Source organism: Meles meles, chromosome 5 (assembly GCF_922984935.1).
Source record: "Meles meles chromosome 5, mMelMel3.1 paternal haplotype, whole genome shotgun sequence".
In the NCBI taxonomy this organism is placed as follows: Eukaryota; Metazoa; Chordata; class Mammalia; order Carnivora; family Mustelidae; genus Meles; species Meles meles.
In genome coordinates, this window is record NC_060070.1 from 803,912 (window position 1) to 824,853 (window position 20,942).

Consider the following 20,942-nt stretch of genomic DNA (forward strand, 5'->3'; position numbering starts at 1 on the left):
ACGCGCGAGACTTAAGCTGTCGCGGGAAGCCGCCGAGGCCTTCGGGACGGGGAGGCGGGCCGCTGCGGGCGGTGGAGGCGGGCGGCATGGAGAAGCGCGGGCGAGGCGGGAAGCGGTCCACGAGCCCGGCTCCTCAGCTGCAGCCGCCGCCGCCTCGGAAGGAGAGGAAGCCCAGCATGTTCGAGAGGGAGGCAGTGAGTGCGGGGTGGGCCGGAGCGCGGGGGCCGCGGCGCGTGGCGGCGTGAGCGGCCGGTGAGCGGCCCCCGGACTCGCGCTCCCCTCGGATGTGCTCCCGGACTCGCGCTCCCCGGACTCGCGCTCCCCCCGGACCCGCGCTCCCTTCCCCGGCGCTCTCGGGCTCGCTCCGCTCCCTCGTGCTGCTGCGGCGGGTCCCCCTCCGTCGTGCTCCCGGGGCTGCGCCAGGCTCTGCCGCGCTTCGGGCCGCGCGTGGGCTGCGTGGACGAGGGCACGTGTGCGGGGCGTGGGGTTTTCGGAACAGCCGCCGTCGCGGGGTTGAGGGCTCGCGGGAGGGAAGCACAAGGGCCCTGACTGCCCGGAGTTCACGGGAGCGCCGTCGGGCGAGCGGGGGGAGCAGCGCCGAGGGCGGCGAGACCCGCTGCTGCGATCGGGGCCGTTTCTGCAGACCTTCCGCGGGGAAACGCCGGCCCCGGCGTGGGGAGCTGCGGCCGGCGCGGAGACGGGCGTCTGCTGCGGGGTCCTGGTCTGCTTGTCTCAAGGCCTCTTCCCCCTGCGTCGTGGGACCCGCCGGTCCGCCGTGCAGGAGGCGGAGCAGAGAAGCGCTAACGTTGGCAGATCCCGACAGGTTTCAGGGAACAAAGCGAGTGGGAACACGTCGGCCCTGACGACAGCCCTGCCATGTCCCTTTGACAAAGGAAGGAACCGAGCAGAGCGAGCCTGCAAACCTTCGCCCCTCAGAGGGGGAGCCCGTGCTCCCAGAAGCTGCGCCGTGCAGGGGGGCCCGTAGCAGCGTGAGCCCCACCATGCAGGTCCCGTGCACACGGGTCATCTTTTTTTTATTTTTTAAGATTTTATTTGTTTATATGACAGACAGAGGTCACAAGTAGGCAGAGAGGCCGGTGCAGGGCTCTATCCTGGGACCCTGAGATCATGACCTGAGCCGAAGGCAAAGGCTTAACCCACTGAGCTGCCCAGGCGCCCCATCACACGGATTACTTCAAGAAATATGTCGGAAAAATATTTGGACGTTTGTAACAATTTGAAAGACACTTTTTTAGAATACCGTATATAACATACAAACTATGTGCTTGTTGGCAGTTTATGTTATTGGTTTCTGGTCAACAGACTAAGTTTCGGGGGACTCAGAAATTACACACAGTTTGTTTTTTTTTTTTTACTGGAGGGGGTGGTCAGTGCCTCTAACCTTCCTGTTCTTCAAGGATCAACAGCGTTGGTAATAAGTCTGTTTTATAGATACATCACCAGCAGTAAGGAAAGGTTTGTGTATTTTGAATACACACACACTTGATATATAGACCGTAGTCTGGAAATAAAGACATGGACCAAGGCCATTTTTGCCTACTTGACATGGATGTGATCAATCACAGCTGCCTTTAAGACCTAGACTTCTAGGGACGCCTGGGGGGTCTCAGTTGCTGAAACCTCTGTCTTCAGCCTAGGTCATGATCCCAGGGTCTTGGGATCGAGCCCTGCATTGGGCTCCCTCCTCTATGAGAAGGCTGCTGCTCCCTCTCCCACTGCCCCTGCTTATGCTCCTTCTAAATAAATAAAATCTTAAAAAAAAAAAAAAAGGCCCAGGCTTCTAGGAGTAAGAAATTGGAATAGACCAGAAATAAGGAAGAGACTGAGAAAGCACTCCACATATGCTCACTAAATGTACCTGAGGACAGTCAGTGCACTAATGGGTAATTCTAGCTTTGGGGCAGTAGAGAATTCCTCTGTTCTTGAGTATAGAAAACATGAAGATACACAACACAATTTAATCAGTTTAAATGTCTTTTAATATATTGTGCATTCGGGGTTTTTTTTCTTCTTCTTCTAGTAACAGCACCTCCATTTTCCTTGGGAGGAGTAATTCATTTCCCATATGATAGAGTTTGTGGGACTTTCACTTTCCTTAACTTTGTGGTATAGATGAAACCCAGAAGCTTCCAGAATTGTGAGCAAATAAAAAATTGTTTAAACCACCTGGTCTGTGGTATTTTATTACGTTTGCTCTAGAAAAACTAATATATAGAAACAAATGACTAGCTCATTTAAGAAACAATAGATAACCTGAGCAGCCCCTGTATCAAAGTTTAAAACTGTAGTTTAAAACTTTTCCATATAGAAAGTTCCAGTCCCATATGGATATTCTGGTGAGTTTTTGCCAAATATTACAGTGTTAGGAACCCCTAAATACATCAAGACATAAAGGGAGAAAGAGACAGCAGTGCAATAAAAGGGGACTTCAGTACCGACTTGTATCAATGAATAGGTCATTCAGACAAAAAGGAAAACATCAGCCTTCAATGTCACATTAGACCAGATGGACTTAACAGATACATCTAGAACATTCCATCCAGGGGCAGCAGAATACATTCTGAAGTGCACATGGAACGTTCCCCAACACTGATCACATTAGGCCACAAAACAAGTCTTCATAAGTTTAAGAAGAGTAAAATACCAAGAATCTTTACCAACCACAATGGTATGGAATTGAAAGTCAATTATAAGAAGAAAACAGAAAAATTCCAAAATATTAAGGTTAAAAACATTCTATGGAACAACTAATGTGTCAATAGAGAAATGAAAAGAAAAATTTTAAAATTTCTTGAAACATGAAAATGGAAATACAACATACCAAAATACATAGAATGCAGAAAAGCATTTCCACGAGGGAATTTCATGACAATGCTTAACCTCAAGAAACAAAAAATAAATGAGCAACCTAACTTTACATATCAAAAAATAGAAAAAAAATGAGAACGTGAAATTAAGAGCTGGCTTAATGAAAAGAAACAAACTTCACAAGCCTTTATCTACAGTCACCAAAGGAAAAAGGGAGGGCTCAAACAAAATTAAAAATGGAAGAGGAGAAAAAAATGAAAGAAGAGATATTACAGCTGATGCCCTAGAAATACGAAGTATCATAAGATACTACTAGCAGTTTTATGCCACCAATTTGGACAACCCAGAAAAAAAAGGTATAAATTCCTGAAATTGAAAACCTGAACAGACCAATTGCTAATAAGATTGACTCAGTAATGAAAACCTCCCAACAAACAAAAGTCCAGACCATATGTCTTCATTGGCGAATTCTACCAAACATTGAAAGAATCAATACCAGTCTTTGTCAAGTTTTTCAAAAAATAAAAGAGGAAGGAATACTTCCAAATGAATTTTATGAGGCCAACAGTACCCTGATACCAAAACCATGCAAGGACACCAGAGAAAAGAAAACTACAGGCCAATAAACCTGATGGATATAGTTGTAAAAAATACACAAAAAATTGGGCCAACTTTTACAATATATAAAAAAGATCATATACCATGGTCAAGTATGATTTATTCTATGATGCAGGGGTGGTCAGCATCCCCAACAATCAGTGTGAGGTTGCAATAGCCTAATGAAGGATAAAAATCATACCAGCCTGGGTGCCTGGGTGGCTCAGTCGGTTGAGTGTCTGCGTTCGGCTCAGGTCATGATCCTGGAGTCCCAGGAACAAGCCCCACATCAGGCTCCATGCTCAGTGGGGAGTCTGCATCTCCCTCTACCCTTCACCCCACTCATGCTCTCTCTCCCTCTCTCAATTAATTATCTTTAAAAAAAAATTGTGTCATCTCAATAGATACAGTGAAAGCATTTGATAAAATTCAATATCCATTTATCCTAAAAACTCAACAAAGTGGGTTTAGAGGGAGCATACCTTAGCATACTAAGGGCACATATGACAAACTTACAGTGAACATACGCAATGGTGAAGAGCTGAACGCTTTTCCTTTAAGTTTAGGAACAAGACAAGGATGCCCACTCCCACCAGTTCTATTCAACATCGTATTGGAAGTTCTAGCCAGAGAAATTAGGCAAGAGAAAGGAAAAAAAGGCATACAAATTGGAAAGAAAAATGTGTAACTGTCACTATTTGTGTATGACATGATATTATATATGGTAAATCTTAAAGTCTCTACCAAGAAATTGTTTGATTCAGTAAACTTCTAAATATTGCAGGCAGTAAAATCAATATGAAAAAAATCTACTGCAGTTCTGTACACAAGCTGTCAGAAATTAAGGGGAAAAGTCCCATTTCACAATTGCATTAAAAAGAATAAAATGCGAACAAATTTAATCCAGGATGTGAAAGTCCTCCAGACTCTTACAGTGAAAACTCTTAAGATGTTGATGAAAGAAATTGAAGACAACACAAATGAGTGGAAAGATACTCAATGTTCCTGGGTTGGAAGAACTAATATTGTTAAAATGTACACACTACCCAAAGCAATCTACAGATTGACTGTAATCCCTAAAAATTCCAATGGCATTTTTCACAGAACAATCCTAAACTTTCTAGGACATCAGAAAAGACCCCAAATATCCAAAGCAGTATGGAGGAAGAACAACAAAGCTAGAAGCATCTCTCTTTAGGACTCCAAATTGTATTTCAGAGCTTTAGTGATCAAAAGAGTATGGCATTGCCATAAACACAGACATATCAATAGGGCAGTAGAGTCCAGAAGTAAACACACATTTATGGTGAATTATAACAAAGGAGCCAAGAATATACAAAAGGGAAAGGACAGTCTTTTCAATGGTTATTGGGAAAACAACCAGCATTTTACATGTACACAAAAATAAACTCAAAATAGATTAAAGACTTGAATGTAAGACCTGAAACCATAAAATTCCAAAAAGAAAACATAGGTAATAAACACCTTAACATCAGTCTTGGTGATGATTTTTTTGATCCAGCTCCAAAAGCAACAACAGCAAAAGCAAAAATAAAGAGATGGAACTACATTAAACTAAAAAGTTTTGGCACCGCAAAGGAAATCAACAAAGTGCAAAGGCAGCCTACTGAGTGGGAAAGATTATTTGCAAATCATTTAAGTAATAAGGGGTTAATATCCAAGATACGTAAAGAACTCCTATAACTCAACAGCAATAAACCAAAACAAATGAACAAACCAAAAATAACCCTAGCAATTGGATTATAAAATGACCAGAATTCGTGAATAGGTATTTTTCCAAAGAAGATGTGCAGATGGACTTCAGGTACAAGGGAAGATGCTCAACATCCTTAATCATCTGGGAAGTGCAAATCAAAACCCCAGAGTGAGAAGGGCACCTGGATGGCTCAGTCAGCTAAGCGGCTGCCTTCAGGCTGGGTTCAGCCCCACATCTGGATCTCTGCTCAGCAAAGAGCCTGCCTCCTTCCTCTGCCTGCCACTCTGCCTATTTGTGCTTTCTATCTCTGTCAAATAAATAATCTTAAAAAAAAAATATTGGGGTGCCTGGGTGGCTCCAGTGGGTTAAGCCTCTGCCTTCGGCTCAGGTCATGATCTCGGGGTCCTGGGATCGAGCCCCACATTGGGCTCTCTGCTCAGCAGGGAGCCTGCTTCATCTCCTCTCTCTGCCTGCTTCTCTCCCTGCTTGTGATCTCCATCTGTCAAATAAATAAGTAAATAAAAACATATTACCTCACACCTATTTGATTCACTATTATTGAAAAGACTAAAGATGACAAGTGTTGGCAAGGATGTAGAGAAAAGGCAGCCCTCGTGGATTATTGGTGGGAACATAAGTGGGTACAACTCCTACTGTGGGTAGTACAACAAAACAATATGGAGGCTCGCCAAAAAATTAAAAGTAGAACTACCATACAATTCAGCAATTCCATTTCTGGGTATTTCTTCAAAGAAAATGAAAACACTGATTTGAAAAGATATATGCATCCCTATGTTTATTGCAGCATTATTTACAATAAATAGCCAAGATATGAAAACATCCTAAATATTTACTTATTCCACCATTAAAAAAAGAGTGAAATCTTGCCATTTGCAATAACATGTAGACCTTGAGAACAGGCTAGGTGAAATAAGTCGGACAGATACTGTATGAGTTCACGTCTATGTGAAATCTGGAAAGAAAAATATGTAGAGGTCAAAAGGCACAAGCATTCAGTCAAATAACAATAGTAAGATTATATTTGAGTGGGCTTTTTTCTTGGAATGCAAGTTTGGTTAAATGTACAGAAATCATCTAACCATATTAACAAGCTATCAGTGATGAAAAACAGACTGGTAACATTTCGACTAATGCTCAAGCAGGTCACTGAACGGTCATGGCCGCGGCTGGACACTGATACTGTCTAAGACAACGGCCTGTCTCTGGGAACCGTCCACAGAAGTCAGACAGATGATACGTACTTGTTCCGATCAGCTGCCAAGAGAAGAGCTGGGAGATTCTGCATTTAATTGTGTTCTTTCTCTTGCCAACCTGCCGATAAGATGAACCCCTCAGAGGGGGCAGAGAAAGGGATGTATTGCCCAGTGCCAGTTTCTGCCACACAGATCCATCGGTGGTGGAGAATAAATACTCTCACAATACTCGAGGACTGTGAGATCTGATATTTACATTTTAAACTACTGGCCTGTGCAGTAAAATATGGAAAGGGATGGAGGAGGGATGATAGAAATATGTAGACCTGTATTATATAGTTAGAAAAATCTAGAGGTAATAAACATTGAAATTAATAAAAGTTTAAGAGGTAGGTGCAATTTTTTTATTTTTTAAATTTAGCTTTATTATATATTTGGTTAGATTTAAATACCTAATACCTTTTGATACTTAATAATACTTAATAATACTAAATGACACAGAAAAAGAGTGTTAAGTCTCTTTTGTGTTTCAATAAATGAAAATTTCCTTTAAGTTTATTCTTGAATCTGAGGTGTACTTATGACATCTTTAGGAGTTCGTTGTTTTTTTTTATATTTAACCTTATTTTTTTTAAAGATTTTATATATTTGACAGACAGAGATCATAAGCAGGCAGAGAGGCAGGCAGAGAGAGAGGAGGAAGCAGGCTCCCTGCTGAGCAGAGAGCCTGATGTGGGGCTCGATCCCAGGACCCTGGGATCATGACCTGAGCTGAAGGCAGAGGCTTTAAACCCACTGAGCCACCCAGGCGCCCCTTAACCTTATTTTTTATTTCTTTTCAGCGTAACAGAATTCATTGTTTGTGCACCACACCCAGAGTTCCATGCAGTATGTGCCCTTCATAATACCCACCACCTGGTTCCCCCAACCTCCCACCCCCCGCCCCTTCAAAACCCTCAGATTGTTTTTCAGAGTCCATAGTCTCTCATGGTTCATCTCCCCCTTCAATTTCCCTCAACTCCCTTCTCCTCTCCATCTGTTATGCTCCAGGAATAAGTGAAATCATATGATAATTGACTCTCTCTCCTTGACTTGTTTCACTCAGCATAATCTCTTCCAGTCCCGTCCATGTTGATACAAAAGTTGGGTATTCATCCTTTCTGATGGAGGCATAATACTCCATCATACGGACCACATCTTCCTTATCCATTCATCCATTGAAGGGCATCTTGGTTCTTTCTGCAGTTTGGTGACCGTGGCCATTGCTGCTATGAACATTGGGGTACAGATGGCCCTTCTTTTCACTACATCTGTATCTCTGGGGCGTACACATTGTATGTGTACAATGTGTATGTGTACAATGTAAGAGGGTTCCCCTTTCTCCACATCCTCTCCAACACACGTTGTTTCCTGTCTTGCTAATTTTGGCCATTCTGACTGGTGTAAGGTGGTATCTCAATGTGGTTTTAATTTGAATCTCCCTGATGGCTAGTGATGATGAACATTTTTTCATGTGTCTGATAGCCATTTGTATGTCTTCGTTGGAGAAGTGTCTGTTCATATCTTCTGTCCATTTTTTGATACGATTATCTGTTTTGTGTGTGTTGAGTTTGAGAAGTTCTTTATAGATCCTGGATATCAACCTTTTGTCTGTACTGTCATTTGCAAATATCTTCTCCCATTCTGTGGGTTGCCTCTTTGTTTTGTTGACTGTTTCCTTTGCTGTGCAGAAGCTTTTGATCTTGATGAAGTCCCAAAAGTTCATTTTCGCTTTTGTTTCCTTTGCCTTTGGAAACATATCTTGAAAGAAGTTGCTGTGGCTGATATCGAAGAGGTTACTGCCTATGTTCTCCTCTAGGATTCTGATGGATTCCTGTCTCACGTTGAGGTCTTTTATCCATTTCGAGTTTATCTTTGTGTACGGTGTAAGAGATTGGTCGAGTTTCATTCTTCTACATATAGCTGTCCAATTTCCCAGCACCATTTATTGAAGAGACTGTCCTTTTTCCTCTGTATATTTTTTCCCTGCTTTGTCGAAGATTATTTGACCATAAAGTTGTGGGTCTATATCTGGGCTCTCTACTCTCTTCCACTGGTCTATGTGAGGTGGGTGCAATTTAAATCACCTTAAAGCCCCACTGGAAAAGTAGCAGAAGAATAAATGCTTCAGAGTAAATTGAAAGATTTATGTCAAAATAAATTACTTGGAAATAAAAATTCTTACATAATTACCAAAGTAAACCATGTTCCTGGTTAGAAAAGCTATTATAAAGTTACAGAATTACTTAGTTAATATTATTTGTAAAAAGCGTTACAAAGTATAAAGATATGTTCATCGGAGCCCTGCTATCCCTCTAATCTGTTCACTACACCAGCCAGAATGCACTTCTAAAACTAATGTGGAACCTATCACTAACGTCCTTGAACTTTCCAGCGGTTCCCACCGTTCTGAGAATAAAATCCAAAGTGTTCATCACATTCTAGTCAGTGCTTCACGACCTGCTCCTCGGTTGTCTTCCTAGCTCCCATCCTGTCAGCACTCTGCTTCACTCAGGACACTCAGCGACGCTGACCACAAACCTGCTCCTAGAACGCGCTGTTTGCCCCGAAGACTGTGTATGTTCTTTCGGGGCTTCAGCCCAAATACAACTTCATTCATAGGGGCCTTCTCTGATCACTCTGTTAAATTAGCCCTTCCCAGTGAGTTCCTCCCAAGTTGCGTGGTTTTGTTTTTATAGCAATTACTACCACTTAAATCCGCTAATTCATTTTCGTGTGTGCTTTCAATGGTCAGTCGGCTCTCCTGTCCATCAGAATGATCCCTGCGTGAGTGCAGACTGCTTGAATATGAGTTCGCATAAGCCCAACAATGAATCACTCGCTAGTACGATGGAGCTTACCACTGTGAGCTATGAACTTCAGAGCCTACAACATTTATCTGGACCATATTAGGCACCACATAACTATTTCTTTAAAGAATGTTGAATGTCACAGAGTGAATGCATGTCAAAAGCATAAAATAATGTATGTACCAAATCAGTACACTTTTGTTATCTTTCAACTTAAGACTGTTATTCATGTAAATATTATGTGAAGACTTAGGTAAATAATGGTATTATTTATTCAAGGACAATTAAATAAAAGTAAATAATTAAAACTGTAAGAAGACAATGAAGGATAATATTTTCATAACCTCAGGGTAGAGGACTGGCAAGTTCTCCTTACACACACGTCTCCTAGCCACCCAGCTGCCCTCTCTCTGGAGGCCTGTCTTGTTTCTGGTTCTTTCATATCTTCCATGGATATTGTAAATATATGTGTGCAAATTCGTGTCTATAGAGAGATGACAGCTAGCCAGTAAGGTTAGTTTTCTTTTACCCAATTGATAGCCAGGAGTGAATCAGTGAATCTCAGATTCAGCAATTTCTCTGTCACAGAAGTCAATTAGAATGGATTTCCAGACTTTCTGTCAGCTCTGTCCCATTGTATTAGGGTTCTTAAATCTAAAATTTCATTTTATAATTAAAAAAATAATCTCTTTCTCATTTCCTTCCCCTTCTTTCAGTATACACAGATTTTAAAAGAAAGACTGAGAGACTCGATTCATGATGTTCAGTATGTAGAGCCTCCATTCGATGATTCAATTGCTGACTTGGGTAAAGAGTGGAAGAGTGCCCTGGCCAAAATGAAGTTTGCTAATTCGTATAGAATGGAACCATTGAAAAAATTCCAAGCTCATTCAGTAGAAACTAAAGTCCAGCAGATACTAACAGTAGGTTGATGCCTAGGTGTGATAGCGGTATCTTAGCTTTGCAGATTTGATCGGCATATTAAGGTTATGGCCATATAATTCATCAACTTTTTTGGTAGCATTTGTCTCTGAAAATATGAAAGTACTTTGTAGTCACCCTCAAGAATCTTCCCACTGATACCATGAGCTAGATTTAATTCTTTAGTTATTTCAACTCTTAATTATCCATAAATTATTTATCCCTCAGGTTTCATGTTTTCCGGTATTTGGAGGAATGAGTTAAAACACACGGCATGTGTGTGTGGGTGTGAAAGGTGGTTCCTGGACCCTAAACCCTGTAAGGACAGGCAGCTGCTGACATGTATGTCGCAAACATGATGATAAAGTATTCTCTTGTTTGTCACATCACTGGTCCCTTCTTTAAACTGACTGACATCTAAAGGCTGATTAGGACAGTTATTTCCAGGCTAGTCCAAAAAGGCTTTTCCAATTTTATAAAGTACTGTAAGACTAATATTAATATCATTATTTATACTAGTGTTGGTATCTGAAGGCTAGGTTGTTCGGATGGAAAGAATTCCTCCATCATCTTTCTTAAAGGACCAAATTAAAATTTTTTATTTATAGAAAGTTTGAAGGACGACTTTTTCTTTTTTTTTTTTAAGATTTTATTTATTTATTTATTTGACACAGAAGGACTGCAGGAGGGGGAACACAAGCAGGAGGAGTGGGAGACAAAGAAGCAGGCTTCCCACCAAGCAAGGAGCCCAAAGCAGGGCTCCATCCCGGGACCCTGGGATCATGACCTGAGCTGAAGGCAGGTGCTTAACCGACTGAGCCACCCAGGTGCCCCGGGACTACCTTTTCTGAATCACCTTTTCATCTGTGGTCTCGAGTGCTGGGCACCAGGTACCCAGGTGTTTTCTGATGGCCAGATTCCCCTGTGGACTCCACCAAGCCCGAGTCTACCCCAGACATGTTCCTTGTTCCAAAGTTCCCTCTCCCTTCAGTTTGCAAGGTGCATTCCTTCAGTAACAACTTACGTGAGCTAGCTGTTGGGAAGAAAGCATCTCTTCATTTTGTATAAATGGTTAATACTATTTTAATAATATCGAAGTTAATTATTTAAATGAATTAACTTTTATTATTACAGAAGAATATTTAGGAGGCCTATTCTAGCCTCTACTGCCATAGACAGATTTCTAAGCTGAACTAATCATTGTCAGATGGCTCATGGCTTCAGGAAATAAATTCAACTCAGTTTGATACAATGAAATAATTTACCTTCTCTTATTTAAACACTAAGAGCAAGCATTTGTGACATGAGAATATACATTTTGGTGTGTCTCTTGCTGGGCCTTACTGCATAGACTGAGTTCAGATTTATTGGCTATAATAGGATTTCAAGTTGTATCTGCATAGGGTAATTTACAGAATTGCATCGAGCGTGGTGGGGCCTGGAACAGCTGATTGGCTGTGGTGGGGGGATAGCAATGGGTCATAAAGAGGCCAGGGGTTTTCCCTTGGGTTCACAGAAAATTCATCACAGTTCTAGATGCAGACATAGTGGATCATACTGGAGATTGTGGGCCTCTTCCTGGAGCAGGCACTCACCATTTGTTAAACAAGAGCGCATAGGGGGGCGAAGCCCGGGGTTTGTTAGGCAGATGGGGAGAGAGAATGGATGTTGCTAAGTGTCCGAAAGGCGAAACCTCAGTGCCTGAGGGAGATGGATGCTTCTAGACCCAGTTTTAGGTCCAGCACCATTCTAGAAGGGAATCAAAACCAATAAAACGAGACAATATATTTGGTTTTACATGCGTATAAAATTAGGTGTTAGGAGTTCATTTGTTATCACAGGACCCAGAACCATGTTAAGTCGTCATTGTCAGGTCATTCAAAGGCACATGCATTCTGCTCGCTGGGTGGTCCAGTCTGCTTACGGGCTGTGGGAAAGCCTAGTGCTTCTGACGCCCATCTGTCTCCCCAGCTGTGATTAATCCACAGCAGACATGGCAGAAAATCTTGGATCTCAGCGTCCCGGCGTCCACAGAGAGCAGCAGAGTGCAACACCATGGGGAGAGGGCTGGAGAAGTGGCTTCGAGTCAGGGAGGCTGGGGGAGACAGTAGTCACGTAATACAGGCTCCTGTCCAGGAAACCCAGGCTTTAGGAAAACTCAAGTCTGAGTTTTAGCAAATACAGAAATTATAGAAAGATTTCCTTCATCAACCTAAGCATTCCCAGAAGCACTTGTTTTAAAATTCCCATGTCTCCCGACTAGCTTTTGATGGAGTGACCAAGTAAAGGAAACCTTACGGGTTGCGGGTTGGTGATGAAGAGCAATGGAATGTAATTAAAACCAAAATCACTTATTCAACATTGTTACTGAAATAAGTTGGCAAGCACAACATTCACTTAATGTTATTTGGTTAGAAGGAATGCATGTATTTTTTTAAAGTTCTGTGGATTAGACATGTTTTCTTGAATTTTTATACAGAAAATGGTTTGAAAATGAAAATGTCTTTCCTATTTTTTTTAAAGGAAAATCTTAAAGATGTCAACTACGATGATAAAGTCTTCTCTCGCCTGTCACTTGACTTAGCAGACCGCATCTTGTCAGCAGTGAAAGAATTCGGGTACCACCGTTACAAGTTCATCATAAAAGTATTGTTTATTCAGAAGACTGGTCAGGCAATACATGTAAGCACCACACTGACCCAGCATCTATCAGCCGGTGCTCCAGGCTGTCCCCTCTAGTGACCTGAGAGGTCCTGAGCCACCACCACCACGGCACTTTGGGGCCCGCAGGCGCCTCTCTGACAAAGGCTGATTTTATAGCTGTATCTTCCTTCACTGCCTGTTATTGGAAAAGTCCTCACCCAGAAAAGGCAACTTTCTATTGATAATTTATTACACTCTATGGCTATCCTATTCCTTGATCACACTGATTTTGGCAATTTAATGTCATTTGATAATTAACCAGTAAATGTATTTTGAGCACTCATGGGAGTCAGGTTAGGTACTGAGAAAAGAGACAGAAAATGGGGAGATGCAGACCATGATTCTCCAAGAGATGTCCCTGTACTCAAGGAAAGAAAACAAGGCAGGTCAGAGTTTAAGAAAGGGAATGGGATGGACAGTGGGACTGCTTTGGTTTCCGAGTCCGGTTGACTGGAAGTGAACACCGGCAGCGACCGTCGGGGCCTGCGGCCTGGGCACCGGTGTTCTCATCTGTGAACGGGAGGTGGGCGGTACACCTATGGGCAGCAGCTGCCCTCGGGTCAGTGAGCTGGTCTGTAAGGGGCCCTCCACGCGGTCTCTGGCCAGAGGCCTTGGTAAGCAGCAAGGCACTTGTCGTCATTTACCATAACGAATACACGAGGCCACGTGAGCTTGAGTGAGCTGCCTGTCCACGTGTGGCAGCTGGCGCGGTCTCCAGTCTTCACGGAAGCGGGCGGAGGGTGCTGCTCACATGAGAGTCAGTCAGCAAGACAGACGTGGCCTTGGCTCCCAGGGAGAAGAGAACACAGCACACACTTCTCACGTGGGGAAGAGGAGGGCCGTGTGGCAGAGTGGCCACGGGGACTATCTGGAGACAGGCAGACCCGCTGGTATCCGAATGTCAAGGCGAAACCAGCTGTACCGGAGCCCAAGGACTTGCAAGCAGAGCACGCCAGAGGCCACGGTGCTTGCTCAATAACCCACGTGCTTGCCTGTGTTCCGCGGTGGACGTGGGTGTGCTGTCTGTGGGGAGCAATACCAGCCAGCGAACCACCCCAGAACGTAGAAGCCTGAAACAGCCATTTATCTGCTCTTCACTCTGTGGGGCAGCCCGACTGCAACGGCTGCTTTTCCTGCGGGTCTCCCTGACGCACTCGCAGTGGTCTGACGTGGCCTCGCTCACGTGTCTGGGGGCGGGGCTGGCTGTTGGCTCAGGCTCCTGGGTTCTCCTGCATGTGAGCCACGGTCCTGTGGGCTGAGTGGCTTTCCTTATGTGGGGGGTCTCCTCACAGCGTTCGCAGCAGGTGGGAGCAGAAGACCGCTGAAGGCTCTGCTTGAAGTCATACAACGTCCTAGTCTTCTGCTCAGGGCAAGTCCTAAGGCCAGTTCATACGCAAGGGTTGGAGAAATAGACTCGCCCTCTTGGGAGAAGCCACAGAAGGTTTGTGGCCATTTATATCCACCACGGAAAAGTAGGCTCTAGTTAGAAAACGTGGGGCTTTGTGAGTGAAGCAAAGGATTTAGAATTTTCTCTAACAGCCTGTTCGGATAATCAATGCTATTTCTTTATTTCCAAAAAAGGTTCTAATAAACTTTCCCTTGAACATATTTGAAGGCTGGAAAGGAAAATTCCGTTTCAGAGAGTGTAACGCAGCTGAGTAGTGCCATATGCAGAACTCTCAGACCCCAGACAGTGCTAAAGGTCCAGTCCCATGTCAGAGAAGGACCACTTTCAGGAAGGGGGAAGTGGGACAAACTAGTTTTTAAATACCACTTTCTAAGATACTGTGTAGACTTAAAGTTTACTTCTTAACCTGTTCAGTTTATAGTTGGTCTTTTGAAATTTGTGTCTCACAGATTGCCAGCAGATGGATCTGGGATGTTGCATGGGACAGCTGGGTTGCAGCGAAACATGAAACGGAAACGTACGTCGCCTTGGCCCTGGTGTTTGCTCTCTTCTGTGAATAGCTTGTCACCTGTGCGGGAGCGCAGGCCTCTCAGCTTCCGAGATCCGTGGCTCTGAAGACTTGCTTCGTGGATGCATTTTGCCTTTGCTTCCGGCTGAAGCCTCGCTGTGCTCTTCTAACAACAAACAAGGAAGAGCCGAGTTTTTACCTTCATCCTTATGGTCACCATATTTATTAACATTCTCTTACCCCGAAGCAGAAAGGTAAGAGCAGCACACACAGGGGTAGAGAGGGGTCTGGAAGTGCTCGCGGAGGTGCCGACGCTCATACGAGGGATGACGTATCGTCTTTTTACAGTCGAGACATAAGAATTTGCTGAAGGAAGTTATAACACAACTTTCTAAGGTGTCAAGTAAATGTTAGAATAGGTTTGGAAAACTTCTAAAGGCAGTTATATTTTAAATGGCATTTTAATATGTTGTAGGCATTCTTTAGAAAGAAATTGGCAAGTTTGGATTAAAGACAATGTACTTAACACATCCTTAAGGAATCAAAATGCTTAATGTGTGGTCATTCCTTTTGTTACCCTTTGTTAAATTCTTTTTAGGTGCAAGAACTGAAAAACCTAATCCAGTTTTTGTTTGTTTGTTTGTTTTGTTTTTTGTTTTTTAAAGAGGAGAATTTCATTTTCCTGGCATTTGATCAGGGACACAGGTGTTTTCTGTCTTTCCCGTCTCCCCCAGACTTTTACATTTGTTTAACTTGGTATAATCTGATCATGTTCCTGTCCATGACCAGATGGGTCATAGTTCACTCCTTGGGGCTGAGGGCGCATTTCCCTTTGCAGGAGTGCAGGGCCCCACGAAAAGAGTGTGCAGAGCTCCAGCACGGAAGAAGCGGACAGGCTTGGAGGAGGCAACCCGTCGTGTCTGTCTTCGGGTGGCCTCAGGGCTCTAATTAGGGCTTGCAGAACCATGTCAAACTTAAGGGCTGGTTGAAATCGCCATTGGTTGAACCGTCCAAAGAGGGGAAGGTGTGCGGTCGGGCGGAGTTTTCTGTTCACTTACGTGTCCTCCTGAGCTGGAGAATCCAGGACCAACAGCTCTGGGCTATGCAGCAGAAACGTGGGTCATCACTGCCCCAGATCTTCAGCTGGGAGTTGTCCGCTGTGAGCCACAGCCGCAGGAGACGTGGTGACGAGCCTGTGCAGCCCGTCGGTTAAAGCCCTGCACCTTCCTGCTGAACTTGCAGGATGTAGTCGTAAAGCCTGCGGCCTCCTGTTCATGAACAGGTGGCATGGGGACCACGTGAGGTAGTGAATCCCCGAGCCCGCGGGCCCAGCCCTTCAGAGAGCCCCGGAGCTTCCTCATCCTCAGATGTGACCTGCCAGTGTTGCATGATGGGAGGTCTTACAAGGACCTGCCCGACCCCGCACACACCTCGTTGAATTCGAGGGACTCCGACCTCCCGTCTCCTCCACCTCCCCTGTTTCCGTGGGCTCATTTGCTCGCTGTTTGCACGGCCACGCTCTGTGTGCAGTGTCCCAGGCACCGTGTCCCAGGCACCATGCGAGGCGCGGGCTGTGAGCAGGGCCCCTGCCTCAGCAGGCTTCCAGGGCGGCCAGTGCACCTCAGGAGGAAAGGGGAGCACGCTGGGGCATGACCACCTGGAAGGCACGGCCCGGGTCCCATCACCCCAACCCAGGGCCCCTCAGTCATCCTTGGTCGCCTCTGAGTTAAACCCTTCTGCCTGTGCTTACGGGTCTGACTCTCCAGGGAAGAGAACTGCCATTTCCTGAGGCTTGATGGATTCCAGGTGCCCGTGAAGGTCTCTAACCCAGCAGGACTCCTCGCTGCGCCCCGACTTGACCTTTGCTATCATCGGGTGCCTTCCATGCCCTCCTTTGTCCTTCATCCTGTGTCGTGTACACTTCTGTTCCAGCCTCCCTCCCACCACAAAGACCCCTTCCCGCCTCTCCTCCTCCAAGCCACATGGAGACGTGTACCAAGAGAGCCTCAGCACAGCCACGTCTTCTTGCTCTGCTGCGGTGGCCGCTTCCCCCGGAGCCTCCAGAAGCCACTGGAATGTCCTTCTGATCCAATTTGCCAGTGCCCTTAAGGACTCAAGGACGAATCACATCAGACATGACGCAGATGTTTGCTTCAGCTGCTAGAGAAATCTGCACGTCCCTGATCTGACATCCGGCTTCTCGGAGCTTTTCACAGCAAGTTAGTGACCTTCCTCTGCAGGCCTCGCAGCACTCCTCTCTGTCCCAGCTTCTCCTCCAGATGCACTAAGTCTCTTTCCTTAAGAAGGGCTTGGCTTGTCCCCACGAAAGAGTTCCTGTTCTCTGAAAGGGAAGTACATGCAGAACATCCCCAAAGGAGCTGTAAGACCAAAGAAGAGGCCAAGTCCAGCTCGAAAAGAAACGGTTGGTTAAGGGGACCTGAGGACAGAAGCGCATGTTGGGCAGCAGTGACGGGTGGATCTCTACAAGCCCACCTTCCTTAAGACCTGCTTTTTCAGCCCTGGAGGGTAGGCGTACCTGCGGGGGACCGGCGAGGGCAGAGAATGGTTAGGAATCGCTGTGTGTCAGAGTCCGACCTCCAGGGCAGGGCAAGCAGGTGAGGCCTCGAGTATATGCCTAATTAAGGGTGCACTCAAGCAGAAGGACGGCCACAGAGTGGCCACCGTGGTGGGTTTGTCCAAGATGACCTCAGTCTGGTCCCTGCACAACCTACCCACCACAGCCCCTCGAGCAAACGCTATTGTTCCTCTCCATCCTGACGCAGCCACTCTGGCCTTCAGTGCCCCAGCTCCTGGCAAAGCCTGCCGTGTGCGTTCATGCCTCGTCACGCCCGCGTGCTGCTGCTGCCCACGGCCGCTGGCTGGTTCCTTCTCGTCACCTGAGGACAAGAGCTAGGGACCCCAGCGCCCACCTCTACTGACTCCTGCTGCCTTTCTTTGTGCCTTCGAGGTGCACACCGGAAACTGTCCAGCGAGGCAGTCCGTACGCGGGCAGTGCTGTGCTACGAACAAAGTCGGATGCCAGATCTTGTCACGAAACACCAGTCCCCCAGAAGCATGACTCGAAGTTCAGCTGTTGTGCTGCGCTGACTGAGGAAGTACATCGCGCGCAGACCTCACAGCTAGTGCTCAGCCACAGATCACCGCACCGATGGCCCTCGCGCAGCCCAGGCCTCCTCGCCAAGCCTGTCCGTGACAGGTCACTGCACCCGGTTACTCCTGCCTCGGGCCCCAGCACGGACAGCAAGGAGTGCGGCCGTACCGCCTCCTTGCCGCCCAGCGACCGACCCACAGGGTGTGTTGCAGAAATGGGCCATGCGAAGAGCATTCCTTGGCACATTAAAGTTTTGTTTTATGAAGTTTGCCACAAAAGTTGAAAGTGCATCAAAGCGCTAAGTGAGGAGCTGACAAGGAAATTGGATATGATTAGGAAATGTGAAAATGACAGGAGTGAAGCCCAGACGATGACCTCAGCCTGCATGAAGGTCCCGTCCAACACGGAGCGCGCGGTAACGCTGGGTCTGCATCTAACTGTTGGTGTCGACGAGACTTTCTTCACCCGTGCACAGAAGATGCTGCTAACAATGACAGACCCTGGGGGTCTGGCCGGTGTCCAGGCCTAGTGTTGGCATTACTTGTCACATCGAAAGAAAACTGTCATTACAGAGAGACTGAAAAGCAAGTTCCCTGCAGTCAGGTCTCGTTGTGTCCTTTCAGAGGCCCACAGAGCTGGTTAGTGTCGAGCTCTGGTTAAGGTGTTGGGCCAGGCCAGGGTGCTGCTGGGAACCTTGCACCCGGGTCACAGATCCGTCCGAGCAGGTGACTGACAGAGGATGAAGGGACACTGAAACGACTTCACGTTAAGGGCACTTGGAGGTCTTGTATGACACTGAAGATACAAAACATCGGCTGTTGGGAGGAGGAGGGCAGTTTATCCAGGCCCAAAAGGTGAGTGACGGCAGGAGAAAGCGAGTTCAGACTACTCTGGGCAAAGTGTTTACACAGAAATGAAGCGCGAGTTCTCGTGGTTTTCATATTTATAGTTTACTAAATATTAGTTTTACAATTTAAAAAATTCTCTATACATTTACCATCGGCAGTAAGGGAGTCTTAAACGTTTTACCAAAAGTTCTGGGCAATTATAAATTTTCTCTCTGATCACTAAGATCACTTTGTGCGGCCTCAGTTCCTGCGACCATTTTTACGGTCCCGTGCGCTCCTGAAAACTGGGAAGTCTGTCCTCTAGCTTCCTGACTCCTCGACCAGCTCCCGTCTGCTGACCTCTTCCCCGGGCTCTCCTGGCTCCTCGGTTCACCCTGTAGACGCTGCTACCATGTACAGCCGTATGACCTCTGAAATCCCGGACACCAGCAGGTTATTTTTATACAATCCTTTTCTGTCCTTGACTCAGCACTGTAGAATCCGACTGGAATCGCCATTCGATGCCATAACCCATCATTATAATTTCTCCTTGGCCTCTCTTACTGGTCTGGGGAAACCCTTCCTGAAGGGAAGCCTGAAGCTCCGTTTGACTGAGAACATGGAAATACCAGACCGACTGGTTTCCCTTGAAGCTCTGCAGAAAACCTGCAGCAGGCAAAGGACTCCTAGGAGCCTTGCTGTCCTCCTCCTCCCACTCCCCTCGTCACTTCCATGGGTGGTTTCACCTCCTATTTCAATCAGGAGAGAAGAAGCATCGGAGGAAAATCTTTCAAGTTTTCCACCAGCAAGTCTCAAAACCTCCCTGCACCTGCCGCCACCATCTGTTTTCCGTCTTGTCGCAGCGGATGGACCGTGTTCCTGCTGCCGAGGGGTCACCCAGGCCCTGTGCTGGCCGCTGGCCTTCCCGAAGCTGTCTCCCCAGCTCCCGCACTTGGTGTCCCCTCTGCCCTCCCTCGCCAGCATCCAAGCTTGCTCGCCTCTGTCCCACCTTACAGACGACACCCTCTTCTCCAGCTACCTTCTCTCTGGTGCTGGCGCAGACTTCCTCACACAAGAATCTCCTCTTCCCACCTCAAGGGACTTCGGTCTAGCTTCTGAAGTTGCCACGCCTTAGAAACAGCTCAAAATAATTAAGTTTGCTTTTTGGCCCCAATTTGCTAAATACAATGGACATTTCTTTGTCCTCATCTTATTCAACCTCTCAATTGAGACAGCGGACTGTTCCTCTTTATGAAACACTCTCTGAGTTTACAGTACCCGTCACTTAGTTTTCTGCTCCGTTTCTGTGTCCAGCTTGGTGCACAGTGAGGTGGTATTGATGAACAAGTGAATGGTTCCCTATGGTTTCTATCATCTGACGTGAGTCTTAATTCATAGTCGCTTTTCATAAAATATTTGTGGAATAATTGGATGGACATTATTATTTTAATCCTACAAATGAGGAAATGGAGATTAAAAATTTACCCATTCAATATGGATCACACAGCTATTAAGTGGCACAGTCGGTCCTGACCACAATCTTATCTCATTCTATTTTTTTAAGAGAGGGAGGGGCAAAGGGAGAGGGAGGGAGAGAATCCCAAGCAGGCTCCACGCTGAGCAGGGAGCCTCACGCGGTGCTCGATCTCACCACCCTGAGATCAAGACGTGAGCCAAGATCAAGAGTCAGGTGTTCAGTTGACTGAGCCACCCAGGTGCCCCCAAAATCTTAACTCCTTAAAAAAAAAGATTTTATTTATTTGACAGGGGGGAGGGAAACACAAGCAGGGGGAGTAGGAGAGGGAGAAGCAGGCTCCCGGCTGAGCAGGGAGCCCGAAGTGGGACTCGATCCCGGGACCCCAGGACCATGACCCCAGCTGAAGGCAGAAGACTGAGCTACCCAGGTGCTCCCCATATCTTAACTCTTAATCTTAGTTGTCACCATTCCCTCATGCCGGTACCGAGTACATTTCTCCCAGCTCCTGGCCCCTGCCTTCATTCACCCTCCTCTTGACCGGCGCTGGCGTGGCTGCTGTGCCTGCTTCCACCTCTCAGCCTTTTTCAGGCTTGAAACCCTATTTCCTCTTCAGTTGTACATTCACCTGGAATTGTCCTACCCCTGTCTCTTAAGATACTTTTCAAATTCTATGTCAACCATAAAATCTTAACTTTTGTACTTGCAAAAGTTAAACTGCCTTTACATACGTTTACATATTTGTGTCCTAGTCTTTCGGAGTGGAAACTGCCCATGGGCAGG

General features: G+C 46.0%; 1 protein-coding gene across 1 annotated transcript; it reads left to right on the forward strand.

The window, feature by feature from the left end:
• The first annotated feature begins 37 nt into the window (after positions 1-37).
• DYNLT2 (dynein light chain Tctex-type 2) lies at positions 38-20,309 on the forward strand. Its single transcript, XM_046006770.1, has 5 exons — positions 38-194; positions 9,923-10,129; positions 12,651-12,809; positions 14,688-16,044; positions 16,087-20,309. The coding sequence occupies exons 1-4, from the start codon at positions 87-89 to the stop codon at positions 14,796-14,798; spliced, it is 585 nt and encodes a 194-aa protein (XP_045862726.1). The 5' UTR covers positions 38-86; the 3' UTR covers positions 14,799-16,044; positions 16,087-20,309.
• Positions 20,310-20,942: the final 633 nt, after the last annotated feature.